Source organism: Polypterus senegalus, chromosome 11 (genome assembly GCF_016835505.1).
Source record: "Polypterus senegalus isolate Bchr_013 chromosome 11, ASM1683550v1, whole genome shotgun sequence".
Taxonomy (NCBI): Eukaryota; Metazoa; Chordata; class Cladistia; order Polypteriformes; family Polypteridae; genus Polypterus; species Polypterus senegalus.
Genome location: NC_053164.1, coordinates 104,207,066 through 104,230,606, shown reverse-complemented (window position 1 = coordinate 104,230,606; position 23,541 = coordinate 104,207,066). Strand labels below are relative to the sequence as shown.

General features: G+C 35.1%; 1 protein-coding gene across 6 annotated transcripts in view; it reads left to right on the top strand.

Moving 5' to 3' along the window:
* cald1a (caldesmon 1a) overlaps positions 1 to 23,077 on the top strand; it is a 304,498-nt gene extending 281,421 nt beyond the window's left edge. For 3 of the 6 annotated variants that reach the window (XM_039769417.1, XM_039769418.1, XM_039769420.1), the window contains 4 exons: positions 889 to 984; positions 9,775 to 9,861; positions 16,199 to 16,235; positions 20,485 to 23,077. In XM_039769417.1, coding sequence (XP_039625351.1) covers positions 889 to 984; positions 9,775 to 9,861; positions 16,199 to 16,235; positions 20,485 to 20,507 — 243 coding nt within the window. In that variant the 3' untranslated portion in view covers positions 20,508 to 23,077. Of the gene's footprint in view, positions 1 to 888; positions 985 to 9,774; positions 9,862 to 13,518; positions 13,566 to 16,198; positions 16,236 to 20,484 lie in introns of all 6 variants that reach the window. The other 3 variants (XR_005635608.1, XR_005635609.1, XM_039769419.1) reach the window with 3 other exon arrangements.
* The last annotated feature ends 464 nt before the right edge of the window (positions 23,078 to 23,541 follow it).

Below are 23,541 nucleotides of genomic sequence, written 5' to 3'. Positions count from 1 at the left end.
CTTATGGTGGAGTCGTGAACACTGACTTTAATTGAGGCAAGTGAGGCCTGCAGTTCTTTAGACGTTGTCCTGGGGTCTTTTGTGACCTCTCGGATGAGTCGCTCTCTGCTCTTGGGGTAATTTTGGTCGGCCAGCCACTCCTGGGAAGGTTCACCACTGTTCCATGTTTTTGCCATTTGTGGATAATGGCTCTCACTGTGGTTCGCTGGAGTCCCAAAGCTTTAGAAATGGTTTTATAACCTTTACCAGACTGATAGATCTCAATTACTTCTGTTCTCATTTGTTCCTGAATTTCTTTGGATCTTGGCATGATTTCTAGCTTTTGAGGTGGTTTTGGTCTACTTCTCTGTGTCAGGCAGCTCCTATTTAAGTGATTTCTTGATTGAAACAGGTGTGGCAGTAATCAGGGCTGGGGGTCGCGACGGAAATTGAACTCAGGTGTGATACACCACAGTTAGGTTATTTTTAACAAGGGGGCAATTACTTTTTCACACAGGGCCATATAGGTTTGGATTTTTTTCTCCCTAAATAATAAAAACCATCATTTAAAAACTGCATTTTGTGTTTACTTGTGTTATATTTGACTAATGGTTAAATGTGTTTGATGATCAGAAACATTTTGTGTGACAAACATGCAAAAGAATAAGAAATCAGGAAGGGGGCAAATAGTTTTTCACACCACTGTATATGTAAGATGTCACTGGACTGCCAGTCCTTCTTTGTATTATTACAGGCTTGCGTCTGATGCTGCAGTATGCTCACCAATAGAATTTAAACACAGATTTTAAGATGCATGAATGGAATACAGTATAAACTTAATGTCTTTTGATTATTATTTAATATGTGAGTACACTACCTTAACACTTTTAAAATTAAACTTATCTTCAGGAAACAGCTGGTCTTAAAGTTGGAGTGGCAAGTCGTATCAATGAATGGCTCACTAAAACGCCAGAAAGTAACAAAGCACCAGGAGGAAAGCCTGCTGTAAGTTTTTTATGCTGCACATCATAGTGCATGATTAAAATGAAGTATTTCAAGGAATGGTATTATTTGTATTTATATTTTTATATTTTTTTTTTTAATTAATTCTTAAGGAAGTGGGAATAATGCCTGTAACCATTCATGTGTTGAAATATCTGAATTTAGAAGAATTTTGTTTCACCAATATAAATTAATCTGTTTAAAATTGATCACCTTTTTTTTTTTTAATAAATTCTAACATATTTTTGTTAGCTTTGATTTATTTTGCAATCCTGCACCCCATACTGGAAAAAGTAAGGTTGTATATTTTAGTTTTTTATTTATATATTTTATTTGTGCGTATATATACATATACTGTGTGTGAGACACACACACAGGTGGCACAGTGGTTGGAGTTTTTGTATCAGGGAGAGAGGTTGTGTTTTCCTCTGATTCTATTATGAAATGAGGGAGAGAAATAAAACCCAGGACTATTGAACTGTTAAACAGCAGCACAACTTACCACTGTGCTACCATGCACAGTTGTCTATTTAATACAACTTTGCTGTAAACTACCAGTAGTTGTGTTTGCTTTTTATTTCTCTATTTGGTCTTTCAGTTGCCTTTTCCTGTGACTAATATACAGTAGAATATTTCTTTCTTTATTTGGTTTGATAAATGTATCTTGTCATGATCTTTACTTTCTAGTAATGGGGGACATACTTTTTTTTCAAATGTATGATTTTTCTGCCATCAATGAATCCATTTTGTTGTTTTTATAGTTTGTATTTAAGGTCGCCAGCTGTTTTAAGTATAAATCTTATATGTTATAATGAAAAAATAGTTCTGTCTGATTTCCTGAATTATTGCATGATTTTACAATGAACTTGTTCCATTTCTTTTGGGGTTTCATTAGTATATAGTGGAAAATCTGAGGAGAAAAAGGTGGCCTCAACATGAAATATGTGGTAAACAAACATGCAGTGTTCATGTGTTAAAAATGTTATGCCCCCATCCTTTGATTTTTTTATCAAGAACTAGCTGATTACCCAGTGGCTTTGGTCACTGGTTGCAAGGGAAAAAATAAAATGTAGTATATAAATTATTAAACAGTAAAACATTAATATGTAAGAAGTAAAGATACATTGAGCAGTACTGGAGTGCTTTCGGGTAAAGTACATTTTAAAGGCTCTGTAACACAACAGCTAAGTAGCACTAACAGCAGCTTAAATGTATTTGGATCATCTCTCGGTAGCAGATCCCTTGTGAAAGGCGCTACACGACCACTCTGGTATAGAAATTACATTTTCTATGCAATCCTGCAAATTTCTGCCTGACAACCTTGCACTACATGCCTGTGATTTAAGAGAAAAATTATTCTGCGAAATGTGGACGATGCCCTTCCTTGCTTAACCGGCTAAAGGTCCAAATGATTCCCAAGTCCAAAACTTAACATGAAGTGGTCGGTACATCTTCTTAGATGTAAACCCTCCATCTTCTTAAAATAATTCATCACAAAAGCAACCTTGAATGTTGCGGAGTTTTAGTGACCCGAACTCACCTTAACACTAGAAATACCAGAGCCTACGAAAAAACTCGTAATTCCGTCCCACCTTAAATCGCTTCTTAAAATCGTTCACAGCTCTCCACCAGCGTCTTTTGTCATCTAAATGTGCTGATAAAATTCAGGCTGCAAGCAGTCGGCTATTCCATCCCCCCACCGACTGCACAAACTTCTCCCAGCTCATGCCTTGATTGATTATCTGGGAGTGAAGTGGAGTTTTAGAGTGGAAATAATAGATCATTATTTGGAGAACACGCATTTCACATGTGTTCCGTTTCTACAGTAATCCATGTAAACACATTTTTATAACAGAAACGTTTTTCATATTGTAGTAGTAAATGACAAAATGTAAGCATAAACTATATAATGTATGAAGCCTGAAGTCCAAATATCAAACACTTCCACAAAAGGTACAAATATAATAGAACAAGTATACTTTTATTCATAAATATAACTGCAGAAAAAAGCCACCTTAGCATGCCATATTGACACATACTTACTATAGCTACCACGGTAGCATAATGGTATCAGCCGCTGACTAGTATCCAAAAGGTCATGAGTTCGATCCCACATGGTTCAGTTTTGAGAAGTAAACTGCTCTTATTCTTACTATTTTAGAATAAAAACACACATTTGATTTCAGTGTGTAACAGCCAGTAATTTATTATACTTGTAAAGGTTAGTTTTTTGGTTTTTTTTTCACTTTTCATTCTCAGTCTCAGTCGTGTTCAGGATCCTTCCCTACCCCCCATCTGAGAATGCTGTTTTCACATAAAGATGTGCTGTAGCTCTGCAGCGTACTTCTGACTGCATTCTCGTACCAATGCTTGCGAACTGAAGTGCCTGCGTGCACTTTTCGTGGCATTACACGTCTATTTTTTGAGCATGCCCGTGTCGCTCAAACACAGGAACATATGGTGGTGTACAAGAATAAAAAACAAGTGCACTTTTATTCTAGACTATAAGTGAAGAAAAAATAAAGCAAGTTACAGTAGGCCGTTGATACGACAGCTTGCGTGGTGCTATGCTAAGAACTGCTGATTTCCGATCCGTGCTATATAAAATCATCAGATTCAAATATTAACAAAAATATAAATAAAAACATACATTTGATTTCAGTCTTTTTTTTTTTATTCAGTTCCATTCTCTTAGTCGCGTTCACGATAAACCCCCAATCAATCTGACAATGCTGTTTTCACATAAAGATGCGCTATAACTCAAATGTGATTTATTTGGAGACGCGCTATACTCAAATGTGATTTATTTGGAGACGCGCTATACTCAAATGTTATTTATATAGGGAAAAAAGTACAATGTCAGGTGCTCATTCAGTGTAATAGGAACCATAGCACAGAGAGATGTGTACACTGCAACAAGTACACATGTCGTGAATGTAGGAAGGGTGTGTGGAAATTGTTAATATCTGAATGTGATGATTTTATATAGCACGGATCGGAAATCAGCAGTTCTTAGCATTGCACCACGCAAGCTGTCGTATCAACCGCCTACTGTAACTTGCTTTATTTTTTCTTCACTTATAGTCTAGAATAAAAGTGCACTTGTTTTTTATTCTTGTACACCAACATATGTTCCTGTGTTTGAGCGACACGGACATGCTCAAAAAAATAGACGTGTAATGCCACGAAAAGTGCACGCAGGCACTTCAGTTCGCAAGCATTGGTACGAGAATGCAGTCACAAGTATGCTGCAGAGCTACAGCGCATCTTTATGTGAAAACAGCATTCTCAGATGGGGGTTAGGGAAGGATCCTGAATACGACTGAGACTGAGAATGAAAAGTGAATAAAAAAAAAAAACTAACCTTTACAAGTATCATAAATTACTGCCTGTTACACACTGAAATCAAATGCGTGTTTTATTCTAAAATAGTAAGAATAAGAGCAGTTTACTTCTCAAAACTGAACCATGTGGGATCGAACTCATGACCTTTTGGATACTAGTCAGCGGCTGATACCATTATGCTACCGTGGTAGCTGTAGTAAGTATGTGTCAATATGGCATGCTAAGGTGGCTTTTTTCTGCAGTTATATTTTTGAATAAAAGCATACTTGTTCTATTATATTTGTATCTTTTGTGGAAGTGTTTGATATTTGGACTTCAGGCTTCATACATTATATAGTTTATGCTTACATTTTGTCATTTACTACTACAATATGAAAAACGTTTCTGTTTTAAAAATGTGTTTACACGGATTATAGAAACGGAACACACGGAAATGCGTGTGTTCCAAATAATGATCTATTATTTCCACTCTAAAACTCCACTTCACTCCCAGATAATCAATCAAGGCATGAGCTGGGAGAAGTTTGTGCCCGTTCTAAGTCGGTGGGGGGATGGAATAGCCGGCTGCTTGCAGCTTGATTTTTATCAGCATATTTAGATGACAATAGACGCTGGTGGAGAGCTGTGAACGATTTTAAGAAGCGATTTAAGGTGGGACGGAATTACGGGTTTTTTTGTAGGCTCTGGTAATTCTAGTGTTAAGGGACAGTAAGTAGTCGTGCAGCGCCATTTACAAAGAGACTTTTGCTTCGATGGTGCCAATCACACTCATTCGCAAAGATTTCCACTCTACCAGGAGCCGGCGGGGCACTCAAAGTGTCACAAAAAGTGTGAGATGAGAGGACAGCGCCCGAAACTGCGAAGCTCTCGACCCAGCGGAGCAGCCCGACATTCCGCGCCTCCAAGCGTCCACTTTGTTCTCACAACCCCTCACCGTTTAAGGTGGTGTAGTCTTCACATTGTTTACAGCTCGGCACAGTTAAAAAGTAGAGAGACGCAAAGCTGTTTTTCTCATCTCTTCTACTATCAAATACTGCCAATTAAAAAAAAGTTATAATGTGGCAGTTTCTGCGACAGTCACGTGGATGAATAAATAAAACTTCTCTGTCGGAAAGTGCCTGGCGGCGGACGGCTGAGCGCCGGAGTCCAGAGAGGAGGCCTGGGAGAGGGCGACGCAGGGCGCACTTCTATGGGATAGATCGGTGTGTTTGTGTTTACTTCTCTTCACTATCAGTAAAATAGCTCTCGCACAAATAATAACAATTCGTAAAGACAACATAAAAGTGGCATCCACAAACGAAGTGATTAGTTCCTGTATTATAATATGTTCTGTAGTCGTACGTAATTTCCGCTTTGCGTGGTCATACGTAATTTCCGTTTCAAACGCGAAAACTATTTTTTTTATATATATATATATATTTTGCACTTTGACTAATTCAGTTAACAAGCCATGCTTAATTTAAGACAGCCCTGTACAATATACTGTATATTTAATTTAACTTTGGCTGTTTCTGTCAGTCATATTTGTCAGTACATAAAGATTTGAATGCTATTTGAAAATTAATGGGGCAATGGCAGTATACTGTTCTAATGTCCAAATAGGGAAGGTTTATGAGATTTTTCACACTTCCCAAGAGTGTCCATCCTATCAAAATATCTTCAGAAACAAAGTGCAAAGTGCAACTCACAAAAAATACACTATTTAGACATTCATAGGCTTGTCTGATCTCAACTGATGTGTGTGTTCATAGTTCTGTGCAAAATCAAATGAATGGCCCACAAAAACCACCGCTCACTAGTACAAACACAAGTTCTTGCCTCAAGTTTTTTAAAATGAACATGGATAATCCATAGATGAGCATAAATCTCATACCTGATCTGTTTCTGTCATGGTTTGGTGCAAAAGGACCTGAAAGATGTCCTGCCATTGAAAGAAGCATAAACTCTTGTCAGGCTACCTTTCATAGGTTGAAATTAAAGTGCAGCTGAGTAATGTTGAAATATATAATAAATAACAGATTCACATATTTCTTAAATGGAAAAAAAAAGTTTAAAAATACATCAAAAATGTCAAACCCTCTTAAACCAATTCTGAGTCACAACGCAGACTGGAGGCTGTCTTAGCAGCTTTTAGCACAACATAAGCAACAGGCCTATACATAACACCAATCCATTGCAGTGCTCACTTACGCACATGTAAGCATGGTGGCACCAATTAACCTAATGTGCACATTTTTGGAAATGTGGGAAGAAAACAATTGTAGCCATGGGTAGAATGTGCAAGACTTCACACAGGTGATGTACAAGCGTGGGGTTTGGACTTAATGTGTTGGATCCAGCACAAGATAATTCCATAGAAGGACAAATCACTTGCTTTCTAAACAAAATACGTAATAATGATAATATTCCAATTATGTCAGCTACAGCATAGATTCTAGTAATTCAATATAACAGTAAGAATTTTATTTTTCAGTGTATAAAATAAATGTTTTGAACATTACACACAACTTTGTACATTTTGTATTTTCTATAATCCAAAGGCAGCAGAAAAGTTTTTTGTTGCTGGAAACTGTGTTCTGTCCAGAAGTTGTTCTTGGTGTGTACCGCATGCTGCACTTATAGTGCCACAGTTCTGTGAAACAATATTGTAATATGAGCTCAGATTTAACTAATTGATAGAGTATGGAGTTGATTTTGACATGTGTGATTAAAAACTTTTTAAATATGTGCTAAATACTCAGTGAGTTATGAACATATGTTGAGAAATGTACATTAAAGCTGGCACAGCCAAGAACAAAACTTAATTAGTCACATGGTTCATTAATACACAGTGGCTGCCTAGCATACTAGTTTTACACTTCCTCAACAGTGTAATTTATAAGTGAAATGTTTTACTGTTCTTTGAGATAATATGTTTGGCTTGTAAATTGTATCAGTAGCCTAGGCCTCTTCTACTTGTAGTTCTTTATAGGGGTATTAGCAATTCTTCTGCAGACTATTATTGGAGAACTGTCCTCTTTGAATCATATTTTCCATTTTCTCTAACAACTGTCTTGTTTTGCTTCTGCACCTTTTTGCCTTTTTCCATATCCATTCTACAGTACTCTATTCCTCTTTCCTGTCCTTTGTATGCTAATGTTGATCTTCACTGGCCTTTCTGCTGGATCACATTGTGAGACTCAACAGGTGAATATTTTTTGTGATTTGAGGGATGTTTTCCAAGCTTCCCCTTTTTAAAATATACAGTAATATTAAGCATTTCTTAATTTTATCTTTGGGATTTGAAAATGTTATTTTCATCTAAATCTGCAACTTGTTTTTTGAAAATAAGCTTGATTCAGATTATTAAAACATGATAGAGCTTTGCATTTAAAACAAAACTTTAGATGTCACAAACTAAAATATACAATGTTAAGTGTTAAATTTTGCATGCAATTAGTGTGAAATATGTAAAGGTATGCTTTAACAGCATAAAGATTTGTTAAGTAATGGCAGCACAGTAACATTGTAATGATTTTAGGGAAAATAAGAAGAGAACAATAATGATGATGATGATGATAGTAATATACATTTAATGTATATAATATTATCCATATGTAATAAAGCAAAGACTTTCTGTAATAATTTGAAACCTACAGCATGTTAAGTAAAGGTTAATTTAAAAATTTGTAGCCTTTATGCTAAGCTGAGAGACAAGTAGTATAGGCAAGCATGCATTAAAAAGCAGACTTAAAAGAAACCTTTACACAATAAAGTGTGTAAGTGTATACCAAAAGGGAAAACTGGGTTTTCACCAAATTTTAATGATGAATGGTAAGATTTGATGTCACTCCTGTTCATTTTATTGTCGCTATACCTTCCTTACAATGCAATCGTGAAGAAACATGTAGCCACACTACAAAACATGGTTCAAAGACACAGCAGGCACAAATTGCAAAAAAAGTTATAGCAATTTAAATTAAATATGCAACCTTCTCAAATTAAAACTAAATGTATAAATTAATGTTAGATATAAACATATATCATGTATTAGATAATGCAGACAATACAAATGAGCTTTGGACAGTAAGACACTTTAAATTAGTATTGCATATTCAGTAGTGAAGATTCACATGTGATGGAGTCTTGGCATCAGGTCAAAAAGATGACTTTATAGCAGTTAACAGTTTAATGGCCCGTAGGTAAAAACTGTTTGTGTGTCTGTGAATATAGCAGGAGATGCTAAATTGGTTTTAGATTGACAGGGGTCCAAATAGTGTGTGACTGTGTTGAGTGGTATATGAGACATATGAGACATTGGAAAGTGTTCTTTAAGCATCTATTGTCAAAAGTGTCCTATATGGATGGAAACTTGACTAACATGAAATGCTGGACCATTTTTGACCACTAAATAATGGTGCTAAATAAAATGTGTTTCTTTTCATAAATACATTACAGACAGTATAGTTGTGATGTTATAATCATGAACACATTAGCTGGTAATGGTACTTCTCATGTGTTTTTGTATTATATCAATCTGATCATTGAAAAGATAAACATTGATTAGAAAATAATGGTATGTAATGAACTTCAAAATTTAAATCCTACATAATTAATTTATATTTATAGTGCACTCAGATGCAATTCTAATCATGCAAATTCTTTTCTAATAAAACCTCATATGCTCCAAAGAAATTAGGCTCAAATAATACATTTCTTATTTAAACAATTGAGTTACTATAGGCTATATAAATGTACGATAGCAGTTTTTAATTCTAGAAAATATTACACAGTTTCAAGTATTTATGATAACACTTGCATATTCTCTTGGTATTTTGCCCTGCATATGGCTATAATTATACACAGGAACTGCTGTTGTAAAATTAAAATCATTTGTAAATTACATACAGTACTTATAAAACCTGGGAACAAACTCTGCAGTTTCCAAAACTCACATTAAATATTACAGAGGTTCAAAACATGTAGGCAGTCACTTTGATCTTCATGAAAGCTTGTGTGTGCTTTTTTTATAATGACAAAGCTATAAGACTGTATTTTTTAAAATGTGCTCATCTTTTCATTTCTGAATTATGCATGTTGTTTCAAGATGCACTGCAGTCTTTAATGTTGTCAGTTTCTAATTGTTATTAGGGAATGTGTATACTTCTTCAGAAATGTACCGCTTTACTGTATGTAGAGCAAATGAAAATCGTACTGGAAAGTACTTAATGCAATGCTTTGAAAATCTTAATACTTTTGTAACTCACTGTTTTTTTATTTTAAGTTAGTCAAGTTTATGATAGTTGTATCTGTTCTAAATTGTTACCATATAGATGTCACCTAAGTTACCAGGTTCATAGGTAATCAGAAAGTACAGCTTATCGTGGGATGTTGCATGCCTGCCATTGGAACAATATGTGGATATGTTCCATAACAGTTTAAATCTTCATGTGCTTTAAATTTTTTCAGGACCTCAAGGCAGGAGATGTAACAAATAAACGTAGCTTATGGGAAAATAAAGCCTCTTCTCCAGAAAAATCCAGCTCATCTGCCAAGGTAAACAATAATGAATCCAATAACAATTTTAATTTACAATATCTTTTTGTTTTTTGTGTGCTTAAAAATATGGAATGCAAGTTCAGTAAAAATCTTTATGTACTATAGAAAGAAGTAAAACAAAATGTAGGCCACTCTGAGCATTAACTCACGACAGATTGGAATGTAAAACTCAATTACTCCAGTTTTAACAGACAAAGTGCATATTAGTCCATATTCCTTTTGGTATCATATATTATAAGATATAAAAAAGAATCTTTAGGTCTGTGTCTACGGTGTAACCTCAAATTCCATGAACTTCGTAATCGAATGCAGCTATATATGTTTGTTAGTTCCTTGTAGGCCTTTTGTAAACATAATATATAATTGTTTTTTGTAACTTTTTGTTTTTCTCCCGAATTAGTAAAGATATTGGTTACTTTATTTATAAAGCACATTTTAAACATTCAACGTTGGCCAAAGTGATATAATATAGTTACCTTTATTTATGTTAATGTTCAAAGAAAGGATACATTTGAATAAAATACATAAAACACAATAAAAATATTAAAGAAACTAATTCTAAATAAAAGTCAAAGAGAATACATTTTTTTTAAGTCTGGATTAAAAATGGCCACAGTTGTTGCAGATCTGACATGAACAGATAGATTGTTTCAGGGTTTAGAGGTGGCCATTGTAAAAGCATGCTCACCTTTGGTCCAGTCCGTGGCACCACCAGGAGTGTCTGATCAGAGTCCCTAAGTTGGCGAGGTGGAATGTAACAATGTAAAATACTGGAAAGATAAAGTGCAAATCTATTAAGGCACTTGAAAACAAAAAATAGCAAACAAACAAGAGTACCATAAAATTAACCCTGTAACAGAATGGAGGTCAATGATGTAGATAAGTTCAAAAAGTGACTGTCAGAAGTCTAGCAGCAAGGTTTTGGACCCGTTATAGACCAGAAAGGAATTGTTGGGTAACTCCAGCATATGATGAGTTTCAGTAGTCTAGTCACGAAAAAATAAAGGCATGAGTCTCTGTTTCATATTATATAAATAAATGCACTTTTGCAAGAAGTATATATTAATACTGATACATTTGCAGTACTTGCAAATAGTCTGACTTTGAAAAAAGTAACTATCAGAATCATATAAACTCATATAGAACTAATAAGTAAAATATAAATTGCACAGTTGTGACTGTCAAAATGTTATTCAATAAATACTTATTTTAAAAATAATTTTACAAATTCATTTATCAATTATAAATTATCTATAGAAAGTAACCTTTAGATTGCACATTATTACTTTAATTCTAAATATAGTAGGTTAATTGCAAAGTACATTGTGTAAGTTATGTGACTTTTTGTGACATCATTTGACTCTCAAGCAATTACTTGAATGGTGTCACCCTGACATTTTTTTCCCCAACTTGCAACGTTTTTTAAAAACACAGAATTGCAGGTCTTCTGGTTTATTACTATGAAATGACTTATAATAGTATTAAGAATTGCTTATTTTATTAATCTATAATGTGAAGGAGCACATGTCCTTAGTTATAGAAATCTCTCTCTCTTCATCTCTGTGTGTGTGTGTGTGTGTGTATGTATGTATGTGTATATATATATGTATGTGTATATATATATATATGTGTGTGTGTATGTGTATATATATAAATATAATATAAATATAATATAAATAAATATATATTTATATATATATAAATATAATATAAACATAAATATATATATTTATATGTATGTACGTGTATTCACAGCGCATCACTTTTTCCACATTCTGTCATGTTACAGCCTTATTCCAAAATGGATTAAATTCATTTTTTTCCTCTGAATTCTACATACAACACCCCATAATGACAACGTGAAAAAGTTTACTTGAGGTTTTTGCAAATTTAGTAAAAATAAAAAATTGAGAAAGCACATGTACTTAAGTATTCACAGCCTTTGCCATGAAGCTCAAAATTGAGCTTAGGTGCATCCTGTTTCTCCTGAGATGTTTCTGCAGCTTAATTGGAGTCCACCTGTCGTAAATTCAGTTGATTGGACATGATTTGGAAAGGCACACACCTGTCTATATAAGGTCCCACGGTTGACAGTTCATGTCAGAGCACAAACCAAGCATGAAGTCAAAGGAATTGTCTGTAGACCTCCGAGACAGGATTGTCTCGAGGCACAAATCTGGTGAAGGTTACAGAAAAATTTTCTGCTGCTTTGAAGGTCTCAATGAGCACAGTGGCCTCCATCATCCGTAAGTGGAAGAAGTTCGAAACCGCCAGGACTCTTCCTAGAGCTGGCCGGCCATCTAAACTGAGCGATCGGGGGAGAAGGGCCTTAGTCAGGGAGGTGACCAAGAACCCGATGGTCATTCTGTCAGAGCTCCAGAGGTCCTCTATGGAGAGAGGAGAACCTTCCAGAAGGACAACCATCTCTGCAGCAATCAACCAATCAGGCCTGTATGATAGAGTGGTCAGACAAAAGCCACTCCTTAGTAAAAGGCACATGGCAGCCCGCCTGGAGTTTGCCAAAAGGCACCTGAAGCAAAAACAAAATTCTCTGGTCTAATGAGACAAAGATTGAATCCTTTGGTGTGAATTCCAGGCGTCACGTTTGGAGGAAACCAGGCACCGCTCATCACCAGGCCAATACCATCCCTACAGTGAAGCATGGTGGTGGCAGCATCGTGCTGTGGGGATGTTTTTCAGCGGCTGGAACTGGGAGACTATTCAGGATAAAGGGAAAGATGACTGCAGCAATGTACAGAGACATCCTGGATGAAAACCTGCTCCAGAGCGCTCTTGACCTCAGACTGGGGCGATGGTTCAGCTTTTAGCAAGACAACGACCCTAAGCACACAGCAAAGATATCAAAGGAATGGCTTCAGGACAACTCTGTGAATGTCCTTGAGTGGCCCAGCCAGAACCCAGACATGCGAATGAACATCTCTGGAGAGATCTTAAAATGGCTGTGCACCAACACTTCCCATCCAACCTGATGGAGCTTGAGAGGTGCTGCAAAGAGGAATGGGCAAAACTGGCCAAGGATTGGTGTTCCAAGCTTGTGGCATCATATTCAAAAAGAAAAAATTGCTGCCAAAGGTACATCGACAAACTATTGCGCAAAGGCTGTGAATACTTATGTACATGTGATTTCTCAGTTTTTTTATTTTTAATAAATTTGCAAGAACCTCAAGTAAACTTTTTTCACGTTGTCATTATGGGGTGTTCTGTGTAGAATTCTGAGGAAAAAAATGAATTTAATCCATTGTAGAATAAGGCTGTAACATAACAAAATGTGGAAAAAGTGATGCACTGTAAATACTTTCCGGATGCACGGTATGTGTGTGTGTGTGTGTATATATACTGTATATATATGTATATCTTTTTTTATGTATATATAATGTATCACCATTCCAGTATTATTATATGCAAAGATATGCATGCAGTGTGCTTAAGTCAGAGGCTTCCTTCTTAAAATACTTAATGAAACTGAAATTTTAAATATATAGTGTTTATTTTTTATTACTTTCTTATCATAATGATTGTCTATTATCATGCTTATAAAAGTAATGTAAAGTGTCATAACAGAATACTTTATTTGATTTAATTATTCACTAAGGTGTTAAATAACAATGAGACATTTTTTCCTTAATTTTGAAGATATCTGTTAGCTAGTTGGCTTCATCTTTTTGGAAGATGCTGAAGAGGTAACTGTCTTAAATGTAATGCACTAAAACACATGTTGATAATCTTAATACCTTCTGAACTGAGCCTGTAAAAACTGCTGCAAGTTGGCTAAAAATAAATTTAGAAATTTAGGGAGATTCTGTATGCCTTGTGATTATTAATGATTTTATAAAACAAAAAAATAAAAATGCATATTCTAATACATTGTCGTACCAACTCAAATGTCATAATTAATTACTTTTTTCCTGGAATTCAATAGGTTTAAGAATTTGAAAAAGAAATGCAGCCATGCAAACAGGATCTTCAGAAAAAAAGATGCGGTTTGCATGATGCATGTAAACAAAAAATGCATGGATGTGTGGTTTAACAGTTTTTATAAATTTTAGATGTGGTGTTTGCTAACAAAAGCATGAACTCTTGACACGTTGAAAATATATGACCTTTAAGATTCATACTACACAGGGCCTACTCTTTCAAAATATTTTTTAGTTAATCTTTATATATAGCCATACACCTATACTTCTTTCTATTTAATCTTAGGCTGAAAAATCCCTTTCATATTCATGTATAGGCTGTTGAAATAGATGCTCCTCAAAAGCAAAAATGGTAACTAAGCATAATATACATAGAAAGCAAATACATCATATTGCCATGTGTTTTTATCAATATGTAGAATGACCAGCATAGTGAATGGGTGTTTTTTTCTTCATTTTAAGCAATGCTTACAACTAGAAAGGTACAAGTAATGATCAGCATACTTACCCTTATATAGCCTAATTTTATTTATTTTACATTTGGTGTAAAGGACATAGCAGTAATAGCAAGGTATAAAGTATTAAACATTAACCATATTGCCAAGAGGATAGTTGAATTTTTCTATATTCCACCAGTTCTCTTCTTCATCAGTAAGTTGGCCGTTTCTTAATTCCAGCATTATCAGGCAGCAAGGGTGCAAGTAAGCATCTCGGTGTCTTTAAATAAGATTTAATTGCTATCACATCTTTTGCCAAGTGCTTCTAAAATAGTGTACCCTGATGATGATATTAATCAGCACGAAGATTGTTATATAATATTGTCTTCAAAGGTTGACCAAGTCTTGGCTCTCTTTCATTGAGAAATTTTATTGCTATTCTTGTATGCACCAGAGATGACACTGTTTGGGTGTGTGGAGGAGGAGGAAGAGTGAAAAAAGGAGAGATAGGAGCATAAATTTGGAAATTTCAGTTTAGCTCTTAATGAGTATTTGAAAATGCTATACATTGTAATATCCCTGTGTGCCTTTCCTAACACCTTATCACAATGGCAGAATGGTCAGATTATGAGATTTAACAGATGCATCTTCAATGTGCATTTATTTATTTGTTTTAATTTCATAATGCTTCAGTTGGTGAGGCCCATTTGAATTTGTGTTGGTTTACAGAGTCTGTAGGAAAATATCTTATAAAAATTTTAATATTTCATTATATTAAGCTACTTGACATCTTGTGAAAAAATAGATAAGATTTATGTTATGTTATGTCAAAAATTTGTTTATTTTGAGTTCATCCTTACATTGTTCTTACATTATTGAGTTCCTTTGCAATCAGTTGGGAGTGAGGTCTTTGACTCCTAAGACCTTGGCTAATGGTGGACACCAGCTTAAACATGCTACACTTGAAAAACCTAATTTAGAGCAGAAGAAGCATTAAGCTGTACAAGCATTGTGCATGAACAGTTAACATGTGGCCTTTTGTCATTTTGTTCCTGATGCACACTAATAATCCTTTGACTGCATAACCATTTAAATCTTAGGGTTAACATGTATAAAAACAGAACATTCTTTATGTTGTTAGGTTGTCTGAGATTTCTGACATATAACTCAATAGTTGAAGATGCCTGTTCTTCAATCCACTTTATACTAGACAGTGGTAATACTAGGACGACCTGGTGATCTGTTGGTAAAGATGGGCCAATTAGAAGCAAATGTTGCAGGGACACAAGGAGCTACACTAGGACAGTTTGCCTACTGGCTCTGTTACTTTGTAGGGCTTCTGTTAACTCTGAAAAATACTTCAGATTGGCCTAGAATTGAGCACTCCTTACAAAGTAAAGTAAATGGTGGCCATATGTTAAAGGTAAGAGTGAAAGGTTTGTAAGTACTGTAATATCTACAGTATGTATGTATACTGTAAAGTTATAGACATATAATATACAAAATCATGTGGGTTATAGTTGAGATTGGCTTGCATCAGCCTCTAGCGTCTGTTCTTGGCAGTCTCACACTGGTGCCTCTAGGAAACAGTCCATTTATAAATTAACCAATGTTGTTTTAAGTGATGTCAGTACTGTTTAGTCCAGAATTTTTTTTTTTGTATTTTGTATTGTGTTAATTTAAACATTTTTGTAAAATACCGTCCTTTGTTTTTGCTGCTGCAAACTTAATCTTCATTGGCAATATAAGTGTATAATGTTAAAGCTTAATTTAAAGCATGTGTCCTCACTGGCACCAAAACAAAAATTTGAGACTTTACAGGAAACAAAAGGATCCTTTATTAATTTTGACATCTACGGGAAACTCAGAAAATGTATATTTTCCACTGAACTACTGTAATCTTTGGCTTATCACTTCAGTGGTCTTTTCTAAAGCATATTTTTTATTTTTCAACCTATGCAGGTGGCAGTGGGACGCCAGAGTAAATCAGTTACCAATGGTAAGTGAAAAAAATATTCTAAATTCAAAATGGAGTTTCCATCCAAGCAGGAAAATGTTAGAGATTGCTAAATCTATATTAAAGTAATTTAGTATTTTCTAGTGACATTTTTGGCATATTTTGTGGAACAGCTGAGCACCATCCCCCAAAATCTGACTGACCCATCAGATTGTATGCCCTTTCAGGAACTGACAATAGTATTACAGAGGTTATTAAACTCTCATACTTCAGTCGACCTAATCACTTCTTTCCATTCCTAAACAGACAGTTATGGTTGATGTTACATGCATGCCTAAACAGACAAAGTCTAAAAAACGTAGTAGCTCGAGGTTTGCAAACCTATAAATCAAAACTGAATTTTGTTCTTTTTTGGATATGAAAAATAAAGAGAAATAAAATAGCATTGGTACACAGGGTATTCTAAATATAACTTGCAGCAATAAAGTCAAAACTTTATGTAACCTTCTTTACGTGTCATCTGTGTAGCAGATTGAATGGCATGTTCCCGGCATGTAACTGTAATCCATAACCTCTCCTGGCTTCAAGATTCAGAAATACCTGAGTAACAGCCAAGTCTTATATAGCCAGACAACGTGCCTTCTGGAACTTGTTCTTGTTTCATTTGCAGATTATGTCTGCATACTGGCAGAAATTAACAATGCTTTGCAAGTCTGATATTGAAAAAGCTGTGCCACTGATATGAAACCCAGGGGTCAAGATGGCTGTAGTAAGGATTAGCATGGTATTAAAATGGATTTGTTCTAATTCTGCACCCACATGTGAGACAGGTGCTGGTAATATAGTAATTGTAACAATATCTATCTCTCCTCTAAGGACTGGGAACTGGAGTGAGAAGTAATTATCCTAAAATCAAGTTCAAAATGATAATTTGTACAATTATAATAGAAAATTGAGGCAAACATTTGAAGATTTCACTATATAGTGTACATTAAAAAACAACTTTAATATTCTTTTATGAATTTTAGTGTTTATTTTGTTGACTTGGAATGAACTGCAGTTAAGATTATGGAAAAGGTAAAGGTCAAGGACCATCATTTGGGCAAACTAGGTTTTTAATTCAAATCTGCGTGTGAGAACTGTCGGCTCATAATCACCTTCAACTAAATCATCCTACTGTAAAATAATATGGTAAAAAGTTGAAAACTATTAATGAATACATCATTTAATTTCAATTTATATGTGTATAATGAATAAGGAAGAGGTAAAACTAAATCTGGTTACAGATCGGCATTACTGATAAATGGTCTGTGTTAAAATAAAAGGGTGGTGTGGCTTTTAGAGTTAAGACCCTCTTGACTCTAGACCTGCCTTCCTTTTAAGTATTAGATCATCTCAGTCAGTCCTTGTTTTTAAATAATATCTTAAAACATCTGTATATACTGTACATTTGCCTTTTATATTCCTAATGTGTTTATTTTCCTTATGTTATTATTTTTCCAACTTACAGTTCATTTGTGTTTTATTTTTGGGGTACACATTGCTGTTCTTTTGTATTTTATCATTTTTTTCTTATTGTTTATTTGTTGTATTTGTTTTAAATTGTAAAGAACTTTATGCGTCCTGCTTGAACTGCTATATAAAGAAAACTGTTATCATTAATATTATTTTTGCTACTGAAAAGCATTGGAAAGAGAGCATAATCTTTATTTGAATAAAATTACCATCCAGAGATATATGAAATTTAACCTTCCCAACTAAAAATTCCACTTGAACGCTCTTCTAAATGGTCTCTACTATTGGGAGAATTTTGAGATAAATTTGTTATCTTATTTATCTAATACTCTCATTATCTCTAGTATGACCTTGCAATTCTCCCTAATTCCAGTCTACAAATGAATAATAAAATAAACCTAATGCCACATTGAGTAACGCAAAGCATGGGAACTGATTCTAATTCACTAAACTATTTGTAGGATGGCCTTCAAATTCTGGTTACTGTTTTTAAATGTAAAAATAATTATTTCCTCTAACTAACCCACTTTAAATACCTCATAGTTGGGATTTAGCATAATTTATGATCTGCAGAACTGACAATGCTGCCAGTATACATCCTTCCTCATATTACTTTCTATGTGATTTACAAAATCTACTCATTTTCCTGAACCCACCTATTCATGCAGCATCAAGCACAAGGCAGTATGCAGTCAAGAACTGAACATTAGTTCTTTGCAAGCCACACAGACACATAGATAACTACATTCAACCACATGAGGCCAGTTTAGAGTGTTAAGTCATGCATGTCTTTGAGATATGGAAGAAATGTTGTTTATATCTGGGTCCCCTGTTTTTGAGGCTGATCCTCCAATTAGCTGTGAACCACTCAGTCTTACTGAAATTGCACAGGTGGTAAACTAGCTGGGGGTAGGGAAGGCTGCAGGGATCTGTGGAATCAGGGGTGAACTTCTCCAGGCTGGTGGGAAGGCTGTCCTCCTGCCAATCTTTGCTTCTATTTGGGAGACAGGCATCATCCCAACTACTTGGAAAACGGGACTTGTCATCCCTATCTGGAAAGGAAAGGGTGATCACCTACATTGTGGCAACTTCAGGGGGATAACACTGCACTCGGTGCCCAGTAAGGTCCTTGCTTGGGTCATCTTCAATAGGATCCATGATCACTTGCCCACCTACCAGCGATCGAAGCAGTCTGGTTTTATGCCTAAGAAGTCTACTATCGACCATATCCTGGCACTGAGGGTTCTTATAGAGCGCAAACGCAAATATCGTCAGTTTCTTTGCAAAATTTGTTGATTTTCATAAAGCATTCAACTTAATCGAGCTGCCCTGGATATCATGGCTGGCCTGTACACTGATACTGTGAGTGCAGTGCAGAGTGGAGGCAGAACCTCTGCATTTTTCAAAGTTGATTCTGGGGTTCATCAGGGGTGTTTTCTTGCTCCTACTCTGTTCAGTGCTTGCATGGACTGGGTGTTAGGCAAGGTTGGTGAAGAAAGATTCACTGATCTTGACGTTGCTGACAATGCTGTGATCTTCACAGAGTCAATAGAGGCTCTGATCGGGACATTTGAGAGACTGAGCAAGGAGACTGAGTGTTTGGGCTTGCAAGTGTCCTGGATAAAAACCAAGATATGGGCCTTTATATACTTTTTGGGCATAGCCATCAGCAGTCTGTCTGTCTGCAGAGAGAGTGTGTCAACCTTGTCGAGAGATTTACTTACCTCGGCAGTGACATTCATGTCACTGGTGACTTGTCCTATGAAGTCAGAAGATGTATTGTGAAAGCTTTCGGAGGTGATGAGGTCACTGAAAAGGGGTGTGAGGCAGTCTCAATATCTCTGCAAAAGGATGAAGGTCCAAGTCTTTAGAGTCCTGGTGCTTCATGTCTTGCCATGTGGTTGCATAAGATGGATGCTCTCCAGTCACCTGAGATGAAGTCTGGACTCCTTCGGTACTGTGTCTCTTTGGAGAGTCCTTGGGCACTGCTGTTTTGACTTTGTGTTAAATGAGTTGATTGCTAACAGAGTCCTGAGTGAAGCACATTACCTGCATTATGAGGGAGGATCAGTTACGGCACTACAGCCATGTGATGCGATTCCCTGAGGGTGGTCCAGCTTGCAGGATCCTCATTTTTGAGGGCCCAAGCAGTTGGACCAGGCCAAGGGGATGCCAACGTAATACCTGGCTGCAGCAGATAGATGGTCATTTCCAGAGAGTGAGACTGGAACGCTTGTCTGCCTGGGGGAGGAGTTGCCAACTAGGATCCCGAGCTGTTTCATCGTGTGGTCGGTGTGACAACACGCTGTACCACAGTGCATGTACCCTACCTGACCTGATGGACTACAACAATAAGTCAAAAGGTTGAATTTGTGCTTTAGCCATAAGTATCAAACAGCTTATATGGCAACAACATATTTGACATGTTATCTCACAAATGTCCATCTTAATGGGCTCAAAGAGTCAGTTGTTTTGAAAATTGAACAAGACTGTGAGTTATTTTTCATGAAGAGGAGATCAGTAAGACAGGCTGCTTAATAGCCATAAGTATGCCTGTGTGGAAAAAGTACAAATGACATACTAGAATAACCTTGCAGCCAAAGAACAGAAGTTGCTATTGTAGCAATTATACTTGGCATATTGTTGATACTGCCAAACTTTATCTTTGTATATGCATATCAGTTGTTATACCAGACCTAAGAATAGTACATGTATTGTATATGGTGATTTCTCAAAGTCTTTTTGAGATTGTCAGCATTTTCTTATTTTTTCTTAGCAGGAATGGGACACCTACCCTAGAAGACTGAAAGAAGATTGAAGCAAATCCCTATCACCAAGCAAAACTATCCTGTTTCATATTTATATTTAAAAACAAACCACCATAGCCCAGGAAAAAAAAATATATATACATTAGCACTGTATTTAAAGGCCACCGTTTTACCGTTGTAATTTCATATTTAAAGTATATTGCCTTTGCACAAGACCTTTTATTTTTCTTAAAAATATGCTGTGAAATTTGAACATTTTTATTGCTGCGAATTCTTGAAAAAAGAAAAGCAAAACTGCAGAATTTTATTGACACGGCTACTAGGTGACGCAGCATTCTTTCATTGTTTGTAACTGAAAGGCTGCTTTAAGCATTTTTAGTTGAAGAAGGTCCCTCAGCACTTTAGATGTAGCATGCTGAATATTATTTTAATTTTTTTTTATTATTATTTCTTTACGTGGAAGATTTTGTACCTTTATTTTCTGCAGTTGAGTTTGACTTTTTTGTTCATTTCATTGTATCCTTTAATTAATGTTCCCAGCATAAGTACAGTAACATAAACAATTGGATCCTCATTTGCAGAAGCGTGGTACTGATTTCTGTGGACGATATAGTAAGTGAGTAATGACTGCAGTGAATGTTTAGCACACATACACACATTGCTTTTAAAAGTTTAGCTTTACAGCACTACTAAGTATGGTAGAAAGCTCTAATATATGTTAAGACATATAGTTACAGACTTTATCTTGTAGCCTTTACACTGCTTGTTATTTAAAGTTTTTCACACATTTTTATATTTAAGTCGCATACCTGCCATTTGAAGCTTTCGAGTTATGGCAGTTTAATTATAAACCTAATAGTGACCCTCAGCATACTGGACGTGACCCATCATGTGTTGATCAAGTTTGTGTTTTGAATGTGCTGTTGTATATCGATTAAGACAGTGGCATTTTTAGAAAAGAGCATTTATTAACTATGACCACTGTATACTTCATGAGTACTTCACAGCATCATGATCATTAGTGGTCTATAGTGAAAATTAAGAAAAGTAAATAAAAGGATATAGATTGCCTATTTAGTGTTTTTTTTTTATTCCCGTTATTGAAAAAATTTGCTTTATTAATTATTGGTAGTGCATTTTAAAGATGATTTTATGAACTCATTTGGGCAAACAAAACTATAACTATGTGGCAGGGATCCTGAAATTCTGTCCCAGAGTAGCAACCTATTCACCAGCCATTAGGTGCTGCTTATTCATTGCCTTATCCCAGGTTTTTATTGTTTTTTTTTTTATTTTAGTTTAATTGCATCTTTACTCTCTACCTTCACTTAGTCTGCTAATTCAGAATTAATGTGAAATTTTATAATGATGTGCAGAACAGTTGTGGTGTCTTGTAAACAGGAATACCTTTAGTAACATATGTTTTAATGTGATGTTTTGTCACAAACACCCTTAAGAATTATTAAAGGGATTTGAACAATCATTTCAGTGAAACAGAATGTAAATTTTAAGTAACATTAAAAAAAACTACGGGTCGTAGCTTTATTTGTAAACTTAATTTTCAAAGCGGACATAGGTTAATGAGAAGTTTATTTTAACACTGTCTACTGACTGTCTGTAATATCTGGTAGGTGTCAGTGAATACTGCTGTCCACTGTAGTTTTACCAGGCTGAGCATGGGCACCATTATAATAATCATGAAATCCAAAACCCTGTTCTGAGTTTGTACAAGAATTATTCGGTATGTTCATAAATTTAGTGTTTTATTTGTCCTAAGATCTTATTAAAAAGTATTAAAAATGCATTATTATAAATTTAGTTCTCAGGCTCAGTCATTTGATCCCTTCCTTTTTAATTGTTTTGAAATCTGACTAATGATTGCTGTGGACTTACACTAGCTTCCCACAACCCTGAATTGGAATAAGTGGGTTTTTAGACTTGTGCAGTATCTGATGTAATTATTGCAACAATTCAGTTGCCCAAAGTTAATGTTGAATTGAAATTAGATGTGTGCAGACCAGATAATGTATTTTACATTAAATTTATAGGAAAGCCCTCTTATAGTACATTTGCTGCAAAAAATAGAAGCAGACAAATTATTTTTATACTGATAGTGAAAGGCAAGTTCAGCCTCCCCAGATCTTCATAAACAATATCAAATTAGAGCAGTTTAGTATTTAAAAACATACTTCATTTCAGCCTATTTCAAGAATGTTTAATTTTCCTTTGTACACCCTAAAATTCAAATAAGCCTTTTGGTGTTTTCATATACTGCTGTGCATTTAGGGAGGGAATATACTGTATTGTCACTTTGCTTGCCTTGTGCTGGTGCTCACATACACATAAAATGCAGTAAAGAAGTATTACAAATGACATTACTGGGGAAATTTTTAATACCTTTTTTATGTACTTTTATTTTTGATTGAATATTTTAAGTCATTATATTAGGGTTAAACTATGCAATTGTCTTAGCGTTTTCTATCAGTTATGCCATTGTTTCAAAACACTTTGGGTATTTCTGTTGTAGCTGATAGCTTTATACAAATAAATGTTAAAATATATAATTGAAATTCAAACCACAATAAATATGTACAAAATCAAGATGTGTATTTCTCATTTATCCATTCCAAAATAGTACCAAATTGATAGTTTGGCAAGTGGTTAGTCTGGCCACATGTATAATTGTTGTTTAATCAAAAATCTTAAACTGGTAAATGTGGGCAAAATACATAATTTTCTCTGAACTCCTTTTTTGGTAGTTTTGCTTAGACTGATAGGTAAAAATTGGGCAAACAGTTTTGGAATTTTAAGATTTAAACCAAAAAAAATATTCTTTGAGAAATTATTAGTACTGACAATAATCATACAGTACTGGAAGATATCATTATTATGCTCTCTGTCTATAAGAAATTTAAATGTAATAGCCAGTAAACTTTAGTCATTTTCTGTTTATAGGTTTTTAACACCCTCAGTCAAAAAACATTAAAGAACATAGCAAAAGAGTGTGCAGATTTCAACATAGTTCTCCAACTCAAAGAAGGTTAGTTTTTACTACATTGCATGTT